The sequence below is a fragment of the Rhinoraja longicauda genome, chromosome 3 (assembly GCF_053455715.1).
Source record: "Rhinoraja longicauda isolate Sanriku21f chromosome 3, sRhiLon1.1, whole genome shotgun sequence".
Classification (NCBI taxonomy): Eukaryota; Metazoa; Chordata; class Chondrichthyes; order Rajiformes; family Arhynchobatidae; genus Rhinoraja; species Rhinoraja longicauda.
In genome coordinates this window covers 13349273-13368811 of record NC_135955.1, presented here as the reverse complement: position 1 = coordinate 13368811, position 19539 = coordinate 13349273, and the positions used below count along the sequence as shown (strand labels likewise).

General features: G+C 47.1%; 1 protein-coding gene across 1 annotated transcript in view; it reads left to right on the top strand.

Annotated features, from left to right (window-relative positions):
• tnip2 (TNFAIP3 interacting protein 2) overlaps positions 1 to 5007 on the top strand; it is a 29060-nt gene extending 24053 nt beyond the window's left edge. Inside the window, exon 6 of the mRNA XM_078431921.1 lies at positions 2533 to 5007. Within this exon, the coding sequence (XP_078288047.1) occupies positions 2533 to 2772 (240 nt within the window). The 3' untranslated portion in view covers positions 2773 to 5007. The remainder of the gene's footprint in view (positions 1 to 2532) is intronic.
• Positions 5008 to 19539: the final 14532 nt, after the last annotated feature.

Below are 19539 nucleotides of genomic sequence, written 5' to 3'. Positions count from 1 at the left end.
ACACTTACAATAAAACGAAACCAAAGCGTGCAACCAAAACAAAGTCCATAGTACTTTGTAGCTGAGGTAGGGTTGTGCAGGATGGCTCAAGAACCTAATGGTTGACATGAAGAAGCTGCTCTTGAACTTGAAAGTAACGGTTTTCAGGGTCCAGGACCTTCTTCCTGATGGTAGCAGAGAGAAGGGAGCATGGCCCGAAGGGTGTGGGGTTTTTGATGTTAGTTACCTTCTTGAGGCAGCAAGTCCTGTAGATCCGTTTGATGGTGGAGAGGTCAGTAACTGTGATGGCTTGGGCAGCGTTCACCACTTCCTTCGGCCTCCTTCGCTCTTGAGTGTTCAAGAAACCAAACCAAGCTGCGATGCAACCAGTCACCATGTCACTATGTTTAGTTTAGCTTATTGTCACGTGTACCAAAGTACAGTGAAAAACTTTTGTTGTGCTTTCCAGTCAGCTAAAAGATTACACATGATTACAGTCCAGTGGTCGACAAAGAGTTGGGATAAATGGGTCCCTTTCAGAATGGCAGGCAGTGACTAGTGGGGTACCGCAAGGCTCGGTGCTGGGACTGCAGCTATTTACAATACACATTAATGACTTAGATGAAGGGATTAAAAGTAACATTAGCAAATTTGCAGATGACACAAAGCTGGGTGGCAGTGTGAAGAGGTTGCTATGAGGATGCAGGGTGACTTGGACAGGTTGTGTGAGTGGGCAGATGTACGACAGATGCAGTATCAGGTGGGTAAATGTGAGGTTATCCAGTTTGGTGGTAAGAACAGGAAGGCAGATTATTATCTGAATGGTGTCAAGTTCGGAAAAGGGAAAGTACAATGAGATATGGGTGTCCTAGTTCATCAGTCACTGAAAGTAAGCATGCAGGTACAGCAGGCAGTGAAGAAAGCTAATGGAATGTTGGCCTTCATAACAAGAGGAGTTGAGTATAGGAGCAAAGAGGTCCTTCTGCAGTTGTACAGGGCACTAGTGAGACCACACCTGGAGTATTGTGTGCAGTTTTAGCCTCCAAATTTGAGGAAGGACATTCTTGCTATTGAGGGAGTGCAGCGTAGGTTCACGAGGTTAATTCCCAGATTGGTGGGACTGTCGTATGTTGAAAGACTGGAGCGACTGGGCTTGTATACTCTGGAATTTAGAAGGATGAGAGGGGATCCTATGAAACATATAAGATTATTAAGGGATTGGACACACTGGAGGCAGGAAACATGTTCCCGATGTTGGGGGAGTCCCGAACCAAGGGCCACAGTTGAAGAATAAGGGAGAGAGTTAGATGGAGCTCTTAATGATAGCGGATTCAAGGGATATGGGGAGAAGGCAGGAACGGGGTACTGATTGTGGATGATCAGCCATGATCACGGTGAATGGCGGTGCTGGCTCGAAGGGCCGAATGGCCTCCTCCTGCACCTATTGTCTATTGCCAGTGTACAGAATATAGGGATTTGTTCTTTCAGTCCAGTAAAGTCTAATTAAAGATAGTCCAAGGGATAGATGGGAGGTCAGGACCGCTCTCTAGTTGGTGATAGGGATGGTTCAGTTGCCTGATAATAGCTGGGGGAAAAAACTGTCCTTGAAACTGGAAGAGTACGTTTTTACACTTGCCTGATGGGAGTGGGGAGCAAGAGGGAGTGACCAGGGTGAGACTTGTCCTTGATTATGCTGGTGGCTTTGCTGAGGCAGCGTGAAGTGTAGATGGAGTCAATGGAAGGGAGGTTAGTTTGTGTGATGGTCTGGGCTGCGTCTGCAATTCGCTACAATGTCTTGCTGTTGCCAAACCCAAGCTATGATGCATCCTGATAAAATGCTTTCTATGTTGCATCTGTCGAAATTGGTGAGAGTCATTGGGGACATGCCAAACTTCCTAAGCCTTCTAAGGAAGTAGAGGAGTACCGTATATCTCAGTCATACAGCGTGGAAACAGGCCCTTTGGCCCAGCTTGCCCATGCCACCTAACATACCCATTCTGCACTAGTCCCACCTGCCCGCGTCTGGCCCATACCCCTCTAAACCTATCCTATCCATGTACCTGCCTAAATGTTTCTTAAATGTCGCGATAGAGGTTGCCTCAACTACCTTCTCCAGCAGCCCGTTCCAGCCACACGCCGATTTAATAGGTTCCTTTCTAATTTTTCCCCCTCAGCTTGAGACTATGTCTTCTCGTTGTCAATTCCCCCACTCTGGGCAAAAGACTGTGCATTTATCCTATCTATTCCTCTCATGATTTTGTATACCTCTATAAGATCACCCCTCATCCTCCTGCGCTCCAAGGAATATAGTCCCAGCCTGCCCCACCTCTCCCTGTAGCTCAGGCCCTCGAGTACCGGCAACACGCTCATAAATCTTCAGCTTCGACAACATCTTTCCAAAGGCATGGTGACTGAAACTGAACACAGTCCTCTAAATGCGGCCTCACCAATGCATTATATAACTGTGTAACTATGCATCTATGGAAGTTTGACATTTGTTGTGTACTTTGTCTGAACTTCAATTGATCGGTCGTCTCTTCTTTCACCCTGCAGGAGCTCCATGAGTCTGGTGCCAGTCGCCATGGCAAAACCAATGCCTGCCGGCTGGAGGTGGTCTCGGCCAGCCCCATGTTGGGTATGGGGACGGAATGGTCCCCGCCGGACCCTTCCGCCAGGAGCCCGGGGTCTGAGCAGAGGCCCCAGGGGCTCCTCCAGTGCCCCAAGTGCATGAGGCTGTTCAACGACGAGGTCAGCGAGGAATGCCTGAGGCACATCGCCGAGTGCTGCCAGTGAACCTCCCGACGGGCTGACCTCCCTCGCCCCCACCACCCCCTCTCCCGCGAACCCTGGGCCACGGACTACCACCAGCCAGCCTTCTCCCAGGGAAACACGGAGGCATGGACCGCCCTCCCATGGTGGGGGAGCAAGGACGCAAGTTGAGATGTGTTTGTAGCCAGGCACTGGTGGGAACCTGCCCTGCAGAAGGGATCCGACCCAAAACGTTGCCTCGCCATGTTCTCCAGAGATTTCATTCACGTTGTACCAAATGTTTTAAACAGTCCATTCAACCCATCAAGTCCATGCCGACTTTTGATCATCGATTCACACAAGTTGGAGTCACAGAGTCGTACAGCATGGAAACAGGCCCTTCACCCCAACCCGTCCATGTTGACCAAGATGCCCCATCCACGCTAGTCCCATCTACCCGCATTTGGCCACATCCCTCTAAACTTTTCCCATCTATGTACCTGTCCAAATGTCTTTTAAATATCGAGTGCCTGACTACTATGGCAGCTCGTTCCATATACCCATCTCCGTCTGTGTGTAAAAGTTGCCTCTCAAGTTCTTGATTAGTATGGGGGTCAGGAGTTATGGGGAGAAGGCAGGAGATGGGTTCAGAGGGAAAGATAGATCAGCCATGATTGAATGGCAGAGTAGACGTGACGGGCCGACTGGCCTAATTCTGCTCCTATCACTTATGAACTAATTAACCTACAAACCTGCACGTCTTTGCAGTGTGGGAAGAAACCGAAGCACCCGGAGAAAACCCACAGGGAGAACGTACAAATTGTGTACAGACAGCACCCATAGTCAGGTTCAAACCTGGGTCTCTGGTACTGAGGCTGCAGCTCGACCACTCCAGCTCTTTGTTTCTTTTTGTTTACTGATGAGAATGTTGAGGCAGAGGTGCCCGCTGGTGAAATTGGATCATCTCCTCCCTGTTGGCAGTTTTTCACAGGACTTCCACCTAATGTTCCAACAGTACTTATCTGTCGATGAACACCATTAGATTTCGACTTCTCTCCCGTCTGCTGGTGTTCACTGTGCAGAATTGGTTTCTGTTTCCATTCTGTGTACAAAATCATGAGAGGAATAGATCGGATAAACACAGAGTCTCTTGCTCAGGGTAGGGGAATCGAGAACCAGAGGACATGGGTTTAAGGTGAGGGACGAAAGATTTAATAGGAACCTGAGAGGCAACTTTTTGTTTACACAAAGGGTTGTAGGTGTATGGAACGAACTGCCGGATGAGGTAGTTGAGGCAGGTACTATCGCAACGTTTAAGAAACATTTAGAAAGGTACATCGATAGGATAGGTTTAGAGAGATAAGGGCCAAACATGGGCAGGTGAGAATAGTGTAGATGGGGCATGTTGGTTGGTGTGAGCAAGTTGGGTCGAAAGGCCTGTTTCCATGCTGTACAACTCTATGACGGTATATCTAAACTAAAGTATAAAGTTGAACCCGGGTGGCACAGCTGGTAGAGCCACTGCCTCACAGTACCAGAGTCCCGGGTTCAATCCTGACCTCGGGTGTAGTCTGCGTGGAGTTTGTAGGTTCTCACTAAGACTATGTGAGTTTCCTCCAGGTGCTCTGGTTTCCTCCAACATCACAAAGATGTGCGGGCCTGTGGGTTAATTGGCCCTGGTGTGTAAGGAGTGATGAGAAAGTGGGATAACATCAAACGAGTGTGAGCGGGTGATTGATGGTCAGCATGGTCTCGGTGGGCTGAAGGGCCTGTTTCCATGCTTTCTCTCTAAACTAAACATTGGTGTTCCAATGCTCTGCACACAGATGTGTGAGTATACTCCCCACAGTGTCAGCTTCTTCACAATATTGCACAGAGCTTTTGTTGTGTCTGCTTTCACATTATTAGTCAGATGTGCTAGTTCCTCTCTTATATATTTCAAGGATGTTCCTTTTTATTGTTAAAATCTCTGCTTATTTTGTTGTGAAGTTATTTTATTTGAAACTTAAAGTAAGAATATACAAAGTTTAACTTATTTTTATATTAAAATTGTTTCTGAGACGTTCTGACATGTTGTTAAAATTTTGTTGTGGGTATGTGGAACGCGCTGCTGGAGGAGGTAGTTGAGGCAGGTACACTAACAGCATTTAAAACTACTTTTGAACAGGTACATGGGTTGGAAAGATTTAGAGGGAGATGGGCCAAATGCAGGCAGGAGGGACTAGCTTAGATGGGGCATCTTGGTTGGTATTGACAAGTTGGGCCGAAGGGACTGTTTACGTGCTGTATAACTCTAAATGTAGACTGCATTGTGTGCTGATCTCTTGTGTACTTTGCTGCCTTGACAGAAAAATAAAATGTGTCGAGAATCTGAAATATAAATTGGGAATAGTCAGCATCTCTGGAGAAAAGGAATAGGTCACGTTTCAGGACATTAGACTGAGAGTCGGGGGAGAGTCACTAGTGGTATGAAAAGGTTCAGATCAGATCAGAGACAGCACTGGTGGTTAAAGAGCCCACACTGGTTCATTGTTGGCTGTGGAGGATCGAGGCTAGCTAATGGGAGGCCCAATCAGTAGTCTGATAACAGAGGGGAAGCTACTGGTTGTGAATCTGGACTTTTCCACTCTGGGGAAAAAGGTTCTGACTGTCTCCCCTATCGATACTTCTCATTTTTATTTACATTATCAGGTCTCACCTCAACTGGGTGAAAGGTGTGTATATATAATGATTATATAAAATATATAGATAGGCTGGACTGTCATATACCAGGAATTACTCAGGCATCATCTCTGGAGAGAAGGAATGGGTGACGTTTCGGGTCAAGACCCTACTTCTGAGTGGTTGAGGATAAGGGAAACGAGATATAGACAGTGATGTGGAGTGATAACAATGAATGAAAGAAATGCAAAAAAGTAATGATAATAAAGGAGACAGGCTGTTTGTAGGGTGAAAATGAGAAGCTGGTGCGAGTTGGGTGGGGGAGGGATGGAGAGAGAGGAAGTGCCGGGGATACCTGAAGGGAGAGAAATCAATATTTTTCCCATTACTACACAGACCTTTCTGTCCTCAGTCTCCTCCATTGTCAGAGTGAGGCTAAACGCAAATTGGAGGAACAGCATCTCATATTTCGCTTGGGCAGCTTACAGCCCAGTGGTATGAATATTGATTTCTCTCACTTCAGGTAGCCCCGGCATTCCCTCTCTCTCTATCCCTTCCCCCACCCAAGTCGCACCAGCTTCTCATTTTCTGGGTGATCATTGGTCAGCGTGGACTCGGTGGGCCGAAGGGCCTGTTTCCACCCTGTATCGCTAAAGTCTAAAGACAGGCAGCATCTTCATTGATCTCCATCAGTCAGGATATTGAGTAGAGAAGTTGGGACATTATGTCATGGTCGTACGAGATACTGGTGAGGCTGTATTTGAAGTATTGTGTTCAGCTTTTAGTCACCCTGCTATGGGAAGGATGTTGTTAAGCTGGAAAGGGCACAGAGAAGATTCACAAGGATGTTGCCAGAACCTCTGGGCCTGAGCTATCGGGAGAGGTTGAACAGGCTGGGACTGTATAAGTCTCAGACTCCCTGTGCTCCAAGGAAGAGAGGTGTATAAAATCATGAAGAGAATAGGCTTTGAAAAGAGTGCAGACAAAGTTTACCAGAATGCTGCCTGGATTGGGGGGGGGGGGGGGGGGGGGGGGGGGGTGGCAGTGGTCAGGTTGGACAGACTTAAGTTGTTTTCTCTGGAACACCGGCAGTTGAGGTGAGACCTGATAGGAGGATACAAAAGTATGGGAGGCATAGATAGGGTAAACAGTCAGAACCTTTTTTTCCCGTGGTGGAAATGTCAAAGACCTAAGGGCATAGTTTAGTTTAGAGATACAGCGCGGAAATGGGCCCTTCTGCCCACCGAGTCCGTGCCGACCAGCGATCCTTACACATTAACACTGCCCTACACACACTAGGGACAATTTACAATTTTACCAAGCCATTTAACTTACAAACCTGTACGTCTTTAGGGTGTGGGAGGAAACCGGAACTCCCGGAGAAAACCCACACAGGACATGGATAACTTAGAAACGTACAAACCTTGTACAGACAGCACCCTTAGCAGGATCGAAGCCGGATCTCTGGCGCCACAAGGCAGCAACTCTACCACTGCGCCACCTTGCTGCCCCAGTGGCAAAGCTTTAAGGCGAGAGGGGCAAAGTTTAAACGAGATGTGTGGGACAAGTTTCTATCACAGAGGGTGTGTGGAATGCGCTGCCGTGGAGACTGACACAGCAGTGGGATTCAAAAGGCTTTTAGACAGGCACATGGATATGGAGGAATGTGGATCACGTGAATGCAGATGAGTTACAGTCATACAACTGGGAAACAAGCTCTTGACCCAACTTGCCCACACCGACCAACATGTTCCACCTACACCAGTCCCACCTGCCTATGTTTGCCCCAAGCCTGCCCTATCCAATGTACCTGTTTAAATGCTTCTTAAATATTTCTCGAGTACCTGCCTCAACTCCCTCTTCCGGTAGCTCATTACATTCACATACCACCCTTTGTGTGAAAAAGTTACCCCTTAGATCACTATTAAGTCTTTCCCCCCTCACCTTAAACCTATGGTTCTCGATTTCTCTACTGTGGGCAAGTGACCCTGTGCGTCTACCCAATCTAATCTCATGATTTTGTACACCTCAATAAGATCACCCCTCATCCTCTGAGAACTCCAAGGAATACAGTCCCAGTCTGCTCAACCTCTCCCTGTAGCTCAGACCCATGAGTCCTGGCAACATCCTCGTAATTAAATGAGTTTATCTTGGCATCATGTTCGGCACAGATATTGTGGGCCAAAGGGGCCTTCCCCTGTGCTGCACAACATTGTTCTCTGTAATGTGCCAATGGTGGATCAGTCTCGGTCTCAGTCTCAGCCTCGAGGCATTAGGTGGTGGGATCGAGTGTGTTTCTAGCTGGCCTGACTAAGTCAGACTAATCCAATGGTGAATTGTCAGACCCACCATCTTCCTAGTGAGACACTGAACTGAACTCTCTCTGAACTGCTGAAGCAACGTCAGGAATTGCTCAGCCCGAAGACCAGGCCAGCATCTGTGACTTGAATCATTAGTTCAGTCTTATTGCAGGCTCATGACACATCCATGCTGGCTGGAAACCTTTGGGGCATTTTCTGGTTGCGAAAGGCAACACAGAAGAATAGTTTTATTTTTCAATGTTTCTCAGAGATTTCAGGCATCTCATTCACATGGCACCAAATGTTTCAGACCGAGTCCATGCCGACCTTCGATCACGGAGTCACAGAGTCATACAGCACGGAAACAGGCCCTTCAGTCCAAAGTCCATGCCGACCAAGATGCTCCATCTATGTTAGTGACATTTGTCTATATCCCTTTAAACCCTATCCATGTACTTGTCCAAGTATCTTTTAAAAGCTATAAGAGTACCTGCTTCAAGGGTCGAAACCCTTCTTTTTTAGCCTGAAGAAAGCTCCATGTTCTCCAGCGATGCTGCCTGACCTGCTGTCTTACACCAACACTTTGTGTCCTTTTGTGCATGCACCTGTCCAAATGTCTTTACAATGTTTTTCTAGTACCTGCCGCAACTACCTCCTCTGGCAGCTGTTTGCATATGCCCACCACACTGTGGAAAACGTTGCACCTCCGGTTCATATTAAATCTTTCCCCTCTCACCTTAACCCTATGTCCATTGGTTCCTGATTCCACAACTCTGGGTAAAAGACTGCAATCAAAATAGCTCAATGTTATCCCACTTTCAAATCCACGCTCTGCACTCGGGGCAATTTACAGAGGCCAATTAATCTACACATGCAAAGATAGACCCACTGAGTAACTCAGCGGGTCAGGCAGCATCTCTGGAGGAAAAGGATGGGTGATGTTTCCTCAGGATCCTTCTTCAAGGTAGGGTATGGGGGTGGAGGGAGGGAAGTGAAGAGCTGAATGCGAGTGAAGACCAGGACCAATTAAGACTGGCCCCAAATGACTTCAGGCAGAGTGGTGCCTGGAAGCCCACTGTTGGCTTGGGAAGGCATGATCTTAAGAAATGTATAAGATCATGAGGGGAATAGAGAGGCCAAATGCAGAGCCGTTTAGATTTAATAGGAACCATAAGGATAAATATTTCACTCATAGGGTGGTGGGTATATGGATGAGTTGTCAGAGGAGTTAGTTGAGGCAGGTACTATAAAAGCATTTAAAAGACATTTGAACATGCACAAAAGGACACAAAGTGGTGGAGTAATTCAGTGGGTCAGGCAGCATCTCTGGAGAACATGGACCCTTCTTCAACATCAAAACAAGGGTCTCGACCCGAAACGTCACCTCTTCATGTTCTCCAGTATTAACCAATGTCTGCAGTACTTTGTTTCCACGTTTGGACAGGACATGGATAGGAAAGGTTTAGAGGGATATGGACCAAACGCGGGCAGGTGAAACTAGTGCAGATGGGGTATCTTGGTCAGCAAGGGTAGGTTGGGCTGAAGGGCCTGTTTCCTTGCTGCATGACTCCAACCCAAGCCACACTTTATTCTCCATTCCAATAAGATGAGCCCATGGTGAACAAGTCAGTGTTATTTAGTGTAGTGATACAGCATGGAAGCAGGCCCTTCGGCCCACTGACTCCACACTGACCAGCAATCCTCGTACACTAGTTCTATCCCATGCTTAGGGGACAATTTACAGAAGCCAATTAGCTTGGACGTATTTGGAATGTGGGTGGAAACCGGAGAACCTGGAAAAACCCCACAGTCACAGGGAGAACGTACAAACTCCGTACAGACAGCACCCACAGCCAGGATCAAACCCGGGTCTCTGATGCTGTGGGACAGTAACTACCTCTGCGTCACTGTGCCGTTATTCTTAAAGGACAGGGTTTTCCCCATTAACCACATCTTGCTTAAGTTTTTTTAAATTCAAACCAACCCCCATGAAACTACTTCTCTTCCCACACACCCCCCTCAAACAGCCGCCTCCCCTCCCACCCCTTTAGAACGACAGCTGTTCTACATAAAAGGTCTCGTGGAAAATGCTCACGTTTTGTGTTGTAAGAATGGCCAGAGGCATTTTAATCATGTCCAGAACTATGAAGAATTTAAATAAGGAAAAGTCGGTCAAATTTCCAACTTGTATTATGACAGTTAAAGCTGTTAAAAGTTTTTATTCCTTAAATGAGGAAAATCTTCTTTGAAAATAAGCGAAAGGCCTGGATAGAGTGGATGTGGAGAGGATGTTTCCACTAGTGGGAGAGTCTACGACCAGAGGCCATAGCCTCAGAATAAAAGAATGCACCTTTAGGAAGGAGATGAGGAATTTCTTTAGTCAGAGGGTGGTGAATCTGTGGAATTCATTGCCACAGATGGCTCGGGAGGCCAGGTCAATGGATATTTATGACAGATTCTTGATTAATAAGGGTTATGGGGAGAAGGCAGGATTTATCAACGTATAATACATCGTGGGTCTTTTACCTGCCTTACATCCAAGCCATGGAACTCGCTATCCACGTGGAGTCAGTAATGTCAGTCTGAAGAAGGGTCCCGACCTGAAACATTGCCTCCCCATGTTCTCCAGAGATGCTGCCTGACTCACTGAGTTACTCCAACACTTTGTGTCTTTTTGCCTTGTGGAATCACCTTTACCAGAAGGTAACTGTTCAAGAAGGTGACTCAACATGCTCTGCTGAAGGGCTACAAATCCGGCTTGGCCAACATAGAACATAGAACAGTACAGCACAGAAACAGGCCCTTCAGCCCACAATGTCTATGCCCAACACGATGCCAAGATAAACTAATCTCTTCTGCCTGCACGTGATCCATATCGCTCCATTTCCTGCATATCCATGTGCTTATCTAAAAGCCTCTCAAACGTCACTATCGTATCTACCTTCACCACCACCCCTGGCACCCACAGCTCTCTGTGTGAGGCTTACACTTGTAAAAGAATAATTAAAAAGTGATTCATAAATTAAGGTGGGGAAAAGTGAAATGTTTGCGAGACCTTAAAAGAACCATTGGGTAGTCCGCAAGAGGTAAAAATAGACCTCTTTTTTAAAATAGGTATGAAAAATAGAATGGGAAGGTATTTCTGTACATGTGACAATAATAAGCCAATACCACTCACAACAGCCAATGTATGAAACAAACTGGAGTGATGGCCTTGTTGTTAATAATATCACGGTGCAATATTGGCGTTCACCAGACAGCCAGGCTCATTCCTTGGAGAGAATTAAAGAATGGAGAGTTTACAATCCAGCGGTGTGAACATTAATTTCAAGAAACTCTCCCCCCACCCGAGTCATCCAACCAGTTCAACTGGTCCCAACCTTGTATCCCTCTTGTTATCACACCTTCCCCAGCCAACAATGGTTCATTACGGGCTCCACCCTTCCAGAGATCATGTTCTGGCCTTTTCTCACCTCCAAATTATTTCCTCTCCCACACCCCCCACTCCCCCACTTACAGTTTGAAGAAGGGTTTCAATCCGAAACGTCACCTATTCTTTTTCTCCAGAGATGCTGCCTGACGCGCTGAGTTACTTCAGTGTATTGTGTCTATCTTCGGTATCAACCAGCATCAGCAGTTCCTTCCTGCACATTAAAATTTACATCCTACTCTCTCTTGTACAGGTCTGGTGCCCATGTCTAAAGGTAGATGACAGATAAGTTGGGGCGGCACAGTAGAATTGCTGCCTTACAGCGCCAGAGACCCGGGTTCAATCCTGACTACAGGTTCTTTCTGAACAGAGTTTATATGTTCTCTCTGTGATGTTTCCTCCAACATTCCAAAGACGTGCAGGTTTGTAAGCTAAATAGGTAGGAATAAACTGCAGATGCTGGTTTACACAGGAGATAGACACAATACGCTGGGGTAACTCAGCAGGACAGGCAGTATCTCTGGAGAGAAGGAATGGACGACGTTTTGGGTCGAGACCCTTCTTCAGACTTGAAACGTCCTCTCCAGAGATGCTGCCAATCCCGCTGAGTTACTCCTGCATTTCGTGTCTATCTCCAGGTTTGCAGGCTAAGTGGCCTCTATAAATTGCCCAAAGTGTGTGGTATAGAACTAGCATAGGCGTGATCGCTGGTCGCCGCTGACCTGGTGGAATGGGGGGCCTGTTTCCGCGCTGTATCTCTAAAGTCTAAAGTAAAGTCATTCACGGTGCAACATTACTGTTCCCCAGACGGCCAGGCTCGTTCCTAAGAGAGAATAAAAATTTACATCCTCCCCCTGTTCGGGTCTTGTGCTCATGTCTGAAGGAAGTTTTGACACACAACTTGCTGCCAAACTAATCTGTGAAGTTTACAATTAATCATCGAGTGACTAGAAGTATCGGGTCACTCAGAAGGTTCGGCTAACACCGCGTGTTTTTGTTTTATTTAAGTTTGGGAACTTCATGCCTGGATCACCCCTCATTCAAGAGTCAAAGGCCAGCATCCCACAGAGCAGTGCTCGCTCCAGTGCAGTACTCTGTGACTGCTGCACCAGGGCGCTGCATTCATCTGAGGAAAGACATTCTAGCCTTAGAGGGAGTACAGAGAAGGTTCACCAGATTGATCCCTGGGATGGCAGGACTTTCATATGAAGAAAGACTGGATAGACTAGGCTTATACTCGCTGGAATTTAGAAGACTGAGAGGGGATCTTATTGAAACATGTAAAATTCTTAAGGGGTTGGAGAGGCTAGATGCGGGAAGATTGTTCCCGATGTTGGGGAAGTCCAGAACCAGGGGTCACAGCTTAAGGATAAGGGGGAAGTCTTTTAGGATCGAGATGAGAAAACATTTCTTCACACAGAGTGGTGAGTCTGTGGAATTCTCTGCCACAGAAGGTAGTTGAGGCCAGTTCATTGGCTATATTTAAGAGGGAGTTAGATGTGGCCCTTGTGGCTAAAGGGGTCAGGGGGTATGGAGAGAAGGCAGGTACGGGTTACTGAGCTGGATGATCAGCCATGATCATATTGAATGGCGGTGCAGGCTCGAAGGGCCGAATGGCCTACTCCTGCACCTATTTTCTATGTTTCTCTCCCAAAATTACAATTTGTCCATAAACATTTCACAAGTATAGAATTAACATAGAACAGCACAGGAACATGCCCGCAAGTATCTTCTATTTATAATGAATGATCTCTTGCTCTCTTGCTATCCACTTTGTTGCTGTAACACTGTAAATCTCCCCGGTGTGGGACCAATAAAGGAATATATTATTATTCAGCCCACAATGTCTGTGCCAAACACAGTGCCAAGTTAGAACGGAGATTAGGAAAAACTTTTTCAGTCAGAGAGATGTAAATCTGTGGAATTCTCTGCCTCAGAAGGCAGTGGAGGCCAAGTCTCTGAATGCATTCAAGAGAGAACAAAATTAGATAGAGCTCTTAAGGATAACGGAGTCAGGGGGGGTATGGGGAGAAGGCAGAAACGGGGTACTGATTGAGAATGATCAGCCATGATCACATTGAATGGTGGTGCTGGCTCGAAGGGCCGAATGGCCTACACCTGCACCTATTGTCTATTAAACTAATTTCCTCTGCCTTCACATGATCCATCTCCCTCCATTCCTGCATATCCATGTGCCTATCCAAACACCACTATCGTATCTGCCTCCACCACCACCCCTGGCAGCGAGTTCCAGGCACCCACCACTCTGTGTAAAATAAAGACTTGCCCCACTAATCTCCATTAAACTTCGCCCCTCCCACATTAAAGCTCTGGTCTCTGGCTTTGATAATTTCACTCTTGTGAAAAAGCGTCCGACTCTCTACCCTATTTGTGCCTCTCATTACTTCATGTAATTCTATCAGGTCTCCCCTCAAACTTCTATGCTGCAATCTAGAACAAACACAGCGCTGGAAGAACTCAGCAGGTCAGGCAGCGTCTGTGGAGTCATTCAAACATTCCCATTCTCCACACTGTCAGAAACCTCTCTCGCCCTCAGCTGCAATTTACAACTTATTTCATTAGTAAGTATTTCCATTCTGACCAGTCATCAGCCAAACACATTGCCTCTGTTTTTCTCTATCCACAGTTGATGGCTGACCTGGTGGCTGACTAAAGAAATCCCCCCTCATCTCCTTCCGAAAGGAACGTCTTTTAATTCTGAGGCTATGACCTCAATCCGAGACTCTCCCACGAAGAAACCTCATGTTTATAGAAAATGCAGTGTGTTCTCGGGGTTAGTTTAGTTTCATTTTACTTATCATTGTCACATTAGATACAGTGAAAAGCATGCTATTGAGTCAGTGAAAAGACTATACATGATTACAATCAAGCCATCTACTAAACCTTTCCTATCCATGTTATCTGTCCAAAGATAGACACAAACTGCAGGAGTAACTCAGCGTGTCAGGCAGTATCTCTGCAGAAGAAGCATAGGTGACGGTTCATGTTGGGACCCATCTTCAGAATCGACCCAAACCGTCACCCATTCTTTTTCTTCAGAGATGTTGCCTGACCCGACGAATTACTCCAACACATTGTGTCTATCTTTGGTATAAACCAGCATCTGCAGGTTCTTTGTTCTACATATATCTGTCCAACTGTCTTTTAAATTGAGTTTAGAGACACAGCGCGGAAACAGGCCCTTCGGCCCAGCGATCCCCGCACACCAGTACTATCCCACACACTTGGGACAATTTACAATTTTACCAAGCCAATTAGCCTACAAACCCGTACCTCTTCGGAGTGGGGGGGAAACACATGCAGTTCACGGGAGAGCGTACGTACAGCCAACACCTGAAGTCAGGAAAGCACCTGGGTCTCCAGCACTGTAAGGCAGTAACTCTACCGCTGCGCCACCGTGTTGTTGCTGGAAGCTGATATGGAAGCGAGCTTCGATGCATCAAGCATTGCTCCTTATCTGGATACTCTAAACGACAAGCTCATTGCAAAGCATGCAATATATTCAGCGTGATGTGTTGCGTTTGCCAGGATAGAGAAATATCTATTTAGTTGGACTTTCTATTGGACAGTTGGACTTTCTATTCCATCGTCTGTTACTTGCTTGAACATGGACAGCACAGTAGCGCATCTTTAGAGTGCTACCTTAGAGAGATAGACACCCGGGTTCAATCCTCACTACGGGTGCTGTCTGTATGGAAATTGTACATTTTTCCCGTGACCTGCATGGGTTTTCTCCGTGATCTCCGGTTTCCCCCCACAAGCCACAGACGTACAAGTTTGTGGGTCTTGTAGGACGTAACATTGTTAATTGTCCCTCGTGTGTGTGTGTGTGTGTGTAGGATAGTGTTAGTGTGTGCGGATCGCTGGTCGGTGCGAACTCGGTGGACCGAATGGCCTGTTTCTGCGCCGTATCTCTAAAGAGTCCTCCAGCGTTTTGCAATGCTTTGGTCTTCAAGAACAATTCTCCAAGTTACTGTTGAAAATGCATTCGAAATTGTTGCAATTCGCAGACACATCGAACTGCAAATGGTTTACAAAAAAAGAAAGGGCTGGAGTAAGACAGCAGGTCAGGCAGCATCTCTGGAGATTCCAGTATGAAGAAAGGTCCCAACTCGAAAAGTTGCCTATCCATGATCTCCAGAGATGTTGTCCGACCTGCTAAGTTACTCCAGCACTTTTTGTGTATTATCTGGGTACAATTTGCTTTGGTTTTAAAAACTAATTTCTCTCGTTCTTTTGCCATTTTTCAAACTGTATTTTCCCAGTCTTACAGGAACTTAATTTTCATGAATCGAGATTCATAACCTTGATCACCTCTAACACCCCCTCCCTCTCCCCTCCCCCCCCCTCCCATCTTTCCCGGATATCTATTTCTCCCCTTCCCCATTTCCTACATTCCCTCTTCTGGCTTCACAATTTGCAACTCATCAATCCTTCTGTCCAAAGGCTTCTGGTTTAATATCTGGCCTTTCTGCCTTTTCAACCATCAGCCCATCAAACACCTGTCCCACCTCACCTGTGGTCACCTATTGCCACGCTTTCTCCTGCCTCTCCTCTCTCCCAGCTTTCTTTGCCCCCCCCCCCCCACACGATCAGTCTGAAGAAGAGACCTTTCCAAAGCATCATTTATCCATGTTCTCCAGAGATGCTGCCTGACCTGCCGAGTTACTGCAGCAGTTTGTGTCGTTTTGTGTAAACCAGCATCTGCGGTTCCTTTCGTCTACAATTTCGCCATCTCCAAGACCCTCCCAGCATGGAAATTGTGACTGGAAGCATATCCAACAATCTCCCTTTGTGGCACTGAATACAAAGATTATGTTGTTTTGCTCCCCGACCTTCACCTCCTTCTCTCTCTCCTGCCCCCACCACCCCCAGGGCTTTAAGATGACATTTGATGAACTTCAAAGGTCACCGTGGACAGCTACAGGAAATGAGAAAGCCAATCCGTTGAAACAGGAAGAGAGCGCAGATCCCATCACTAACAGCGTGACTTGTAGTTTCCCCACCAACACAATGCTGCTCTTTGAACTGAGTGCAGCCGACATCTTCCTTTGTCATCGCTGAAATCACCCGCACCGATATTTTTGGAGATCATATGATGGAACTTCAAGAGTGTTTAATTGTCATATGTACCAGCAGTACAATTAAATTCTTACTTGCTGCAGTTTGACAGGACCGTAAACTCACTAACATACAAATATAATTAAAAATGTAAAACATTACATGGATAGGACACGTTTAGATGGATATGGGCCAAAGGCAGGTGGGACGAATGTAGATGGGACATGTTGGCCGGCATGGGCAAGTTGGGCTGAAGGGCCTGTTTCCACACTGGGGTAAGACTCAAAGACATTAATAACCATCATACTAGGTGACTAAAACAGTACAATAAACGATGTCTGTGGTGCAACCAAAGACAACAGTCCAAAAATGATCATAGTTGCTGAGGTTACTCAGTGCTGGGGTAACTCAGCGGGTCAGGCAGCAACTCTGGAGAACACGGATAGATGAAGTTTTGGGTCGGGACCCTTCTTCACTACCCTTTCCAGTCTGAAGAAGGGTCCCGACTTGAAACGCCACCTATCCATGTTTTCCAGAGATGCTGCCTGGCCCGCTGAGTTACTCCAGCACTTTGTGTCCTTTTGTGTAAACTAGCACCTGCAGTTCCTTGTTTCTACTACTTGCTGAGGTGAGTGTTATTGGGTGAAGGTTTGAGTTTGTCGAACTTTCGTGTTCTTGTTCTATGTCTGTATAAAACTTGAGAGTCTTCAAGGTACAACAGAAGTCTTTATTACAGTAACTCAATGCTGGCAACAAGACAACTAAAAATGGCTGCAACCACACAATCTGACTAAACACTCCACACTGTGTACAGCCAAGATAACTATGTACAAAAACATTTCCCTTTGTCCTGTGCAGCGCCACCTGCTGCACGGGAGGAGCAACGGGTCCTCCCACCCCACACAGTCCATTAAACATTACACTCCCCTTTTCCAGTTTGAACGTCTCTATTCCTGAATGAGTCGTCTTGGGAGAGTACCACGATTGCAACATGTCGATCGACGAAGGACCACAGGCAGATCGGCGGGGAGTTCATCTGGTGGAACTTCGTCAAGCCAGGGGAGGGGCAAATCAGGCACTCCAGTGTCCACACGATTCGGCACCGGGGTGTTCGACTGCTTGGTTCTGGTCAGGCTCTGCGCTGTCTTCGCTGGAGGAACACGGCTTCTAAATTGGTCATCATGCCGTTGGCACTGTCCTTCTTGTCCTTGGACGGTGTACATTTTGGTTCCAATGTGAGCCATGATCCTGCCAGCGCACCATTTGTTTCACTTGGTCGTATAATTACAGTAATATACGTAGTCGCCAATGTCGAATTTGGACTTGGTCGACTTCGTTAGCTGAGTGCGCGCCATGTAAGAGTTACGGGTCGGGTTCAAAACTGATAGGGGAGAGCGCACTTGACGTCCGAGCATCATCTCCACTGGCGTTCGACCGGTAGTGCAGTTTGGAACAGTTCGATACTGTTGTAAGAAATCGCGCAATGCCAATTGTTTTGCTTTCTTTTCAATTTCTACAGCACGTTTCATGGCTTGCTTGAAAACGCCGACGAGCAGCTCCGCCTCACCATTTGAGGGTGGATGAAAAGGTGCTGATTGAGTGATGTTTGCACCAGTCACTGAACATTTGTGAGGCAAATTGGGGTCCATTGTCGCTTATGATTGTTAAGGGCAATCCCCAAATGGCAAACAAATTGTCGAGCGCAGAAGTGGTTGTTTCGGAGGTTGGATATTTATTAATTTGGATAACATGTGGCCATTTCGAATGGGCGTCCATGACGACCAGCCACATGTCCTCCAGGAATGGTCCGGCAAAATCTATGTGGATTCGCTGCCATGGTTGGTCGGGGACGGGCCATGGGGAGGTCTTTCCTGGCAGATTCGGCGCTGTTTCGGCACATGGTGTGCAGTCCTTGCAGTGGTCGGCTATATCGGCCTCGATATTCAGCCACCACACATGCATGCAGGCGAGCGCCTTCATTCGCACAATTCCAATGTGTGTCTTGTGCAACATTTTCAGAATTGGCGATCGCAGTCCCGTCGGAATGATCACTCGACAGTTGCGGAGCAGAATGCCATCCTTTGAGGAGATTTCCGTTTGAGCATTCTGGAATGAGCGGAATTCCTTGTCCAGCTTGGGACTGTTTGGCCACCCCTGAGTGACAAAATATCGTACCTTCGACAAAATGGGGTCTGTGCTCGTGTAGTTGGCGACCATCCTTGCTGAGACGGGGAAATCGGTGATAACCCGCGTGCAGAGCAAGTTCACGTCCATCCCAATTTCCATAATTGCCTCCTCTTTATCGAACATCAGGTCGGGTCCAATCGGTAGACAAGACAGTGCATCGGCATTGGCATGCTCGGCAAACTGTCGGTAAATGATGCGGTAATCATATCCCATCATGATCAGGGCCCAACGTTGTCGACGCTGCAACGTCATGACAGGCAAACTTTTTTCCGCACTGAAAATAGTCAGCAGCGGCTTGTGGTCGGTGCTGAGCAGGAAATATCGCCCACTCAAATATTGGTGGAACTTCCGGACACCAAACACGATCGCCAGTGCTTCTTTCTCCACTTGGTTGTAGTTTTTCTCGGCGGTTGTCAGCGTTTTGGATGCGAACACAGTTGGTTCTTCCTTGCCGTTCTGCGCCGTTTGTGAGATTACAGCTCCAAGACCGTACGGCGATGCATCGGCGGCCAGCGAGATCGGCTTTGATGGGTCATAGTGGACCAAACGTGGTTTCTGGGCGAGCATCTCCTTCAACCTGGTGAATGCATGGTCACACTCTTTGGACCAGTGCCATTCGACATCCTGTTTTCATAGGTTGTTCAATAGTGCGCACAAGGTCGAAAGTGCCGGTATGAACTTGCCATAGTAGTTCACCTTGCCAATGAAGCATTCAAGCTGCTTCACATTTTCGGGCGTCGGCAATTTCACAATGGCTTCCACTCTTTCTTCCGATGGCTTCAGACCACTTGCCGAGATCACATGTCCGAGATAAGTGACCCGTTTTCGGAAGAATGCGCACTTGTCCATGCACAATTTCATGCCGTAGTTATTCAGTGTCGTGAGGGCCTGTTTTAGGTTCTGCAGGTGTTCTTCCTCTGTCCGGCCGGTAACAATGATGTCATCCAGGTAGGCGGCTACGTACGGAATCCAGGCAACCAGATAGTCGGCCAGTTTCTGGAAGATGGCCGGCGCCGGTGCCGGTCCAAATGACAATCGGTCGTACCTGAACAGTCCCTTGTGCGTGTTGATCACGAGCAGGTTTTTTGTCTCGTCGTCCAGTTCCACTTGGAGACACGCGTCGGACATGTCTAATTTCGGGAAGTACTGTCC